The sequence below is a fragment of the Nicotiana tomentosiformis genome, chromosome 4, assembly GCF_000390325.3.
Source record: "Nicotiana tomentosiformis chromosome 4, ASM39032v3, whole genome shotgun sequence".
NCBI classification, from domain to species: domain Eukaryota; kingdom Viridiplantae; phylum Streptophyta; class Magnoliopsida; order Solanales; family Solanaceae; genus Nicotiana; species Nicotiana tomentosiformis.
In genome coordinates this window covers 70,674,364-70,682,190 of record NC_090815.1, presented here as the reverse complement: position 1 = coordinate 70,682,190, position 7,827 = coordinate 70,674,364, and the positions used below count along the sequence as shown (strand labels likewise).

General features: G+C 40.2%; 1 protein-coding gene across 1 annotated transcript; it reads left to right on the top strand.

Moving 5' to 3' along the window:
* The first annotated feature begins 2,341 nt into the window (after positions 1–2,341).
* LOC138909902 (uncharacterized) lies at positions 2,342–2,737 on the top strand. The gene has a single exon (XM_070201119.1). It carries the CDS (start codon positions 2,342–2,344, stop codon positions 2,735–2,737), a length of 396 nt encoding a protein of 131 aa, XP_070057220.1.
* Positions 2,738–7,827: the final 5,090 nt, after the last annotated feature.

Genomic DNA, 7,827 nt, shown 5'->3' with positions numbered 1-7,827 from the left:
CACAACCCACTCTTTACCATTTTTAGCTCACAATCTTCCTACACCCTTTGATAACACATGCATGCAAAATAAACAACTCCCATACCCAAGAATTGTTTTGCTAATTACCCATCCTTAGCTAAATTTCAAAATTAAGGGCTAGGGTGTAGAATCTTACCTCTAGGATGAATACCTATTGAGTTTTCCTTGTTAGTCTTCAAATATTTGAGCAAGAATTAAAGAACAATTTGTTAAAGATCACTCTCCCACTCTAGGGCACTCTCTCACTCTCAAAATATCAGGTTTTAGCTCAAAAATGGTCCATTGCGTCTATCTAATCGAAGTAGGGTCGGGTTATAAAAATCCCAAAATGAAGCTCCGGAACAGGGTATGCGGTTCGCATATCGGCCGCACAATTTGGTGCCAAAAACTGGAAAAATCTGCCTGGGTCTGCGGTCACTATGCGGCCCGCAGACCTGTTCTATGGTCGCATAATGAACCGCAGAACAATTCTGCGGTTGCATAGTCGATAGCAGAATGGATCCAACCCAACCCATACCTGCCTCACTCTGCGACCATTATGCGTCCCGCAGAGTGATTTTGCGATTGCATAATAGACCGCAGAAATGCATTTCTCTGCCAAAATGTTTCCTTTACACCTCAATGCATAGTCCGGCACCATGAAATATTATTTTCCTTTGCAAAATTTTACGGGGCCTTACAGTTATTTGAACCTTGTTCCACTTACTCTTATGTGTCATCCTATTTTGCTCGTTATTTGGATATGTCTCATAATTCTTTAGATATGCATGTTCATGTATCTACATCAATGGATGATTCCATTGTGGTAGATCATGTATATTGGTCGTGTGTGGTTACCACTAGGGGTTGTGAGACTAGAGTTGATTTTTTATTGCTCAGCATGGTTGATTTTGAGGTAATTTTGGGTATGGATTGGCTATCTCTGTACCATGCTATTCTTGATTATCACGCTAAGACCATGACGTTAGCTATGTCGGGGTTTCCTAATGTTGAGTGGAAATATTTGAGGAGAGATGTTTGGCATATTTGGCTTCTGTGAGAGATGTTAGTGCTGATACTCCAACTGTTGAGTAAGTTCAAGTAGTAAGGGAGTTCTCAGATGTGTTTCCTACAGAACTACCGTACATGCCACCTGATAGGGATATTAATTTTGGTATTGATTTGGTGTCGGGCCCTCAGCCTATCTCTATTCCACCATATCGCATAGCAATAGTGGAGTTGAAGGAATTGAAGGAACAATTACACGAATTGCTTGATAAGGGTTTTATGAGGCCTAGTGTGTCACCATGAGGTGCACCGATTCTATTCGTGAAGAAGAAAGATGGTTCTATGAGGATGTGCATTGACTACAGGCAGTTAAACAAGGTTACTATCAAGAACAAGTACCCCTACCACGTATTAATGATTTATTTGATCAGCTTGAGGGTGCTAGAGTATTCTCGAAGATTGACTTAAGATCGGGGTGCCATAAATTGAAGATCAGGGCTTCAGATATTCCTAAGACAGCTTTCAGGACCCGTTATTGGCACTGTGAGTTCTTGGTGATGTCTTTTTAGCTAACAAATGCCCCAACAGCTTTCATACACTTGATGAATAACATATTTCAGCCTTATCTAGATTCCTTCATCATAATTTTCATTGATAAAATATTGGTGTATTCTTGCAACCAGGAGAAGCATGAGCAGTACTTGAGGATCGTGGTCCAGACTTTGGGGGAAAAGAAGCTATATGCTAAATTCTCTATGTATGAGTTTTGATTAGACTCGATGGCATTCTTGGGTCACGTGGTGTCTAGTAAGGAGATTAAGGTGGATCCAAAAAAGATTGAGGCAGTTTAGAGTTGGCCCAGATTGTCTACTGCTACAAAGATCCGGAGTTTCCTTGTGTTGGCTGGGTATTATCGTTGTTTTGTGGAGGGGTTTCAATCTATAACAACCCCATTGACTATATTGATGGAGAAGGATGCCTCATTCAAGTGGTCTGATGAGTGTGAGGAGATCTTTCAGAAGCTCAAGATTGCCCTCAGTATAGCTCAAGTTATGGTTTTGCCTTCGGGATCGGGTTCTTATACAGTCTATTGTGATGCTTTATGGGTCGGCATTGGGTATTTGTTGATGCAGGATGGTAGGGTGATTGTATATGCTTCGCGTCAGTTGAAGCCCCATGAGAAAACTACCCAGTACACAATTTGGAGTTGGCAGCCATTGTACACGCGCTCAAGATTTGGAGGCATTTTCTTTATGGCATGTCTTGTGAGGTATTCATGGATCATAGGAGTCTCTAGAACTTATTCAAGCAAAAGGATCTGAACTCGAGTAAGATGAGGTGGTTAGCGCTACTAACAGACTATGATATCACCATTCTTTATCATCTAAGGAAGGCCAATATGGTGGCTGATGCATTGAGCAGGAAAGTGGAGGGCACAGGTAATCTTGCTTTTATCCCATCTGGGGAGAGATCGTTAGCTTTGTATGTTCAGGCTTTGGCTAACAGGTTCATGAGGTTGGATATATCGGAGCCTAGCAGGGTTCTCACTTGTGTTGTATCACGGTCGTCCCTGTTTGAGTGCATCAAGGCGCTTCAGTATGATGATCCCCTCTTGCTTGTCCTAAGGGACATGGTGCATTATGATGGTGCTAAGAAGGTTACTATTTGTGATGATGGGGTATTGAGCCTACAGGGTCAGATCTGTGTTCCGAATGTGGATGGGTTGTGAGAGTTGATCCTTGAAGAGGCCTATAGTTCGCGGTATTCCATCCATCCAAGTGCCGCGATGATGTAATGGGTTTTGAGGCATCACTATTGGTGGTGGAGGATAAAGAAGGATATTGTTGAGTATGTTGCTCGGTGTTTGAACTGTTGGCAAGTGAAGTATGAGCATCAAAACCCAAGTGGTTTGCTTCCGAGGCTAGACATTCCAGAGTAAAAGTGAGAGCGCATCACTATGGATTTTGTAGTTGGGCTTCCATGGACCTTGAGGAGATTTGATGCAGTGTAGGTCATTGTGGACAGACTGACTATGTTTGCACACTTCATTCCAGTCATGACTACCTACTCTTCAGAGCTGTTTGCTCATATTTATCTTTATTAGATTGTTCTCCTTCATGGTGTGATAGTGTCTATTATCTCGGATCGAGGCACTCAATTCACATCGCATTTTTGGAGAGCAGTGCAAGCGTGAGTTGGGCATACAGGTCGAGCTGAGTACGACATTTCATCCCCAGACGGACGGACAGTCCGAGCATACTATTCAGATTTTGGACATGTTACGTGCATGTGTCATTCATTTTGGTGGATCATGGAATCAGTTTCTACAATTAGTAGAGTTTGCCTACAACAACAGCTATCAGTCGAGCATCTAGATGGCTCCTTATGATGCCTTATATGGGAGGCGATATCGTTCTCCGACTGGTTGGTTTGAGTATGGGAAGGCTCGGTTGTTGGGTACTGATTTGGTCCGTGATGCTTTGAAGAAGGTGAAGTTGATTCAGGATCATCTTAGTATAGGGAAGTCCAGGAAGAAGCGTTATGCAAACATGAAGGCTCGTGATGTGGCATATATGGTGGATTAGAAGGTTCTACTTAGAGTTTCACCCATGTAGGGTGTTATGAGGTTCAGGAAGAAGGGCAAGTTGAGCCCTCGGTATATTGGTCAGTTTGAGGTGCTAGAGAGAGTTGGGGAGGTGGCCTACATACTTGCCTTGCCACCTAATTTATCTGGATTTAACCTAGTGTTTCATGTTTTTATGCTCCGGAAGTATTATCGGGATCCGTCACATGTATTTGACTTTAGGACGGTGCAGTTGGACAAGGATTTGACTTATGATGTGGAGCCGGTAGACATTTTGGATGGGCAGGTTCAAAAGTTAAGGTCGAAGTATATAGCATCGATGAAGGTTCAATGGAGAGGTCAGGTCAAGGAAGTTACTTGGGAGACCTAGCAAGAGATACGGAGCAGATATCCTCACCTCTTTGAGACCCTAAGTATGATTCTAGACTCGTTTGAGGACGAATGCTAATTTAAGAGGGGGAGAATGTAATGACCTCATCGGTCGTTTTGAGTATTTTTAGACTTGTTTCCCCTAATTGATGCTTTTTCTATGTGTATGTGTCGTTATGTGACATTCCAAGGTGGTTGGTTTGGTTTTGGGTGAGTTTTGGATTAAATTGGGACATTTAGTCCCTTGTTTGGAAGCTTAAATTGTAAGAGTTGACCGAAGTTTGATTTTTGTGCAGTCAACCTCGAAATGGTGTTTTGATGGCCCAATAGGTTCGTATTTTGATTTTGGATATAGACATATGTCTGGGTTTGAATTTGAGGTTCCTAGGTTGATTTGATTATATTTGGTGAAAGTTAAAAAGTTGAAGGTTTGGAAGATTGATAGGTTTGACGAGAGTTGACTTTGATGATATCGAGTTCGGATTTGTGGTTCCTGGAGTTAGAATAGGTCCTTTGTGTCATTTGGGACTTGCATACAAAATTTCAGGTCATTCCGAGTTGCTTAGGCATGTTCGACGTAAGTTTTGAATTTGAAAATTTGGATTAGTTCCTTAGGCTCAATTTGAGATATTGTCGCGCCCCCATTTTTCTCTCTCGAAAATCGGGTTTCGACATGTGAAAACGCTTTTAAAGGAGGCAATAAAAGAGGAGAGTCACGTTTCGACGTAAGTTATGACTCATGTTTGACTAGTTTGAATCACCAGAGATCGGGTAAGGGCTCGAAATTACCTCGAAGAGAAGGTGTTAGGCACTCTTCGAGGTCCATAACTGTGGGTCCCGGCTGAACTTGAATTATATTAATTAGTCGCATAAATAAAGACATAGAAAGCAAGAAGTTTGAGAAATTTTATTATTAAAAGACTTTGAGGAAATACAAACACTTGATTCAAATATAAAAAGGGAATAAAATGGGGGGTCCTATGTTTTTTAGCCTAAAGGATCACCCTGTGCAACATAAATAATACTTCGTAACTCCCTCAAGATGGGGTGTTACTCGTATTATTCAGTGGGCACATACTATCATCTCCTGCTACCCCGATTACTATCTTTAAGATATTACCTAAAGCGCACTAGTTCAATTATAAGTCGTACCTTATGCGTGCACTACCCGTCCCATACCTATGGTCCATGAGGCATTGGACCTCTATTTTGGGTAGTTCTAGACTTTACTTAGGCTGCTCAAAAATATCAAAACTAGGCGACAATTCAAAACAAATAGGACTGCACTTAAGGACAGTTAAAAGGCTCGAGTTAGCCTCCGCAGTTAGACAACAAATGCACGCAAACAGATTTTTACGTTAGGCATTAGACAGTTTCAGAATTGAGGAAGATTGAACTCATTAAGCTCTATGGACATGGTTTCTCTATATGATCTGATCCAAATATGCAAGAAGTTTCAGATGTAGGGTGCCACTTTAAACCTATGATTTCTAAATTACTAGTTTAAGAGTATATGATACCGCTAAGTTGTTTATTGAGATTACAGATTATAAGTTGATAAAACCTATAGCATGATCTCTAAGTGGTTTACACAGTAAGGGACAGTAAAAATTATTGGAAATGCTCAGAATTTCTCATGCTTTCTAATAGTGGTGTGGCTAAGCAATAAACAATGTTTGAAGAGTCCAGTATCAGCACTTTAGAGCGAGTAGTAATACCTTATAGGCAGGATTTCTATAGATTGGCGATTGGAACCGTTTATTATTTTTATATTTAGCTCCTATAGGCATGTTTTCTAGGTGCAATAACGAATTAAATAATTAAAATCCTATAGGCATTATATCTAATGAACATGATGCAGTTATGTAAATTGAAGGACAATTATTGGCATTTATTTCCTATAGGCATGTTGTCTAGCGACACATAGCAGTAGACATGGGATAAATAAAGCACTTATGCTTTGATGGCATACAAGTTGTGTGAGTGTGTGATTTCCCTAATGACATGATTTCTAATAGTATACATAGAGAGTGAACGTCACATATAGCAAACACATCATTAAGTCTTATAGGCATGTTATCTACCCATCGCATATGAATATTAAATCTACCCCATTCCCTTTTACTATCAACCCCAATTGTTTATACAAAGATTATTACATGCCCAATAGTGAGTAAAATAACAATGTCACATAAAAGTGAACAGGCCCACAGTAGGCTCAAATAAATACCCAGCATTGCCTGGGCCTTCAACATCTCTTATAGCATACCCAGGCCTTCAACAGAGAGTCGCGTTCAATACATGACTGAAGGGTCCATAGAAGGATCAAAACCAATTTACTTAACCACAGCACCAAGTGTTGTGCCACTTGAAACAACCAAATTCAGACACACAGTACATGACAGGGGGAAATGGAATAGTAGGAACAGTTTTGGAGGTTGAGGGAGTGACTAAGGACCAAGCCCTAGTGTGTCAGAGTTCACAAGAGTCTCAATTGGACCCCGAGTAGTGCTCACACTAGGGAGGTCGACAACAAAACCTAGATAGCCTTGGCTTTCAGCCGGCTAAGAATGAGAATTCAGAATAGCATGAGTAGTAAATAAGGAGAGTGGATAATGGTAGAGGGACATAAATTAAGTACTACACCAAGTTAAGCATACAGAGCAACTAATCAAGCAGTCCAGCAGGTTCAGCATGACAGCAAAGCACCACATAGATAGTCTCATATTGAAAGGAATTGGGGAAGCAACAAGTTTGCAAGATATACATAGATTATTATTCATGACATTAAACCAATTGAGACCTAAGAAGTTTGGATTAAGCTAAGCATGCATCTTAGGGTCATACTAATCAGTATTTAGATATTGTGATAAACACTGAAGAGGCAAGATATTAAAAACAGACTAGAAAAACATATTAGCATGGGAGCAAGATCATAGTTGAGGAAGAAATGAATGTTTATCTTAACATACTAAGTGATGCTAAGGAAAACATGTTTAGAGTGAACCTTAAAGCAGTGTTCTATATAGTTGTGGCTAGTACACAAAGAACAGTCTATCAGACACAAAACTCAGCACTAAATGTTCATAGAGGGAGATTTCCATAGAGTTGTAGTAGTATCCAAAGGAAGGTATGAAGAAACTCTATAACTAACAACATATGGTCGCAACAGTCAGATTTAGATCAAAATAGCCATACATTGAAACTCAAAACTGAAACATATTCAAATGCTAGAGGTACAGGACTGATTCCAGAAGTAAACAAAGAACTAACATAGAAGTGCAGACCAGCCTAACACAAACTAAGGACAAAGCAGTAAACTATCTCATGCATTCAACTATCATAGGATGACAAAAGAGTATCGAGCATTATCATAATAGTGTTATATCAGAGATTGACAAACTAAATCATACTCATATAATTCAAACACATATAAGTATGCAGAAGGAAAGAAAGAAAATTAACATTGCAGGGGTTAAAGCACTAACCAGTAGCAAACATTCTACAAAAAGAAGGATATTAAAGAGCTTAATAGCAAGAACCCCAGATCTCTGATGCTTCAGAGTTCACAAGAGCCTCAAAAAAGGCTCCGAGCAGTGCTTGCACCGAAAGAGGTCGTTTAATAGCCTTGGCTTTCAGCCGGCCCAGAATTTCACAAAATATTCGAGTGTAACAGAGTGAATGAGTAAGTGAAAGAGGAGAACAATGAGAATAATAGCAGTGATTAGGAGATTCCCCCCGGTCCCCTCCAGGCGTTTTAGGGGGGAGGGGGTTATATAGTGTAGAAATCAACCAAGTAAACATGGAAAATAAATTATTCAAACACAAATAAGGAAAGATATACTAGAGTCAATTAGAATCGGTTA

What these genes read in the sequence shown, in the direction of transcription:
- LOC138909902 (XM_070201119.1), top strand. Translation starts at nt 2,342, where the DNA reads ATGAGGTGGTTAGCGCTACTAACAGACTATGATATCACCATTCTTTAT.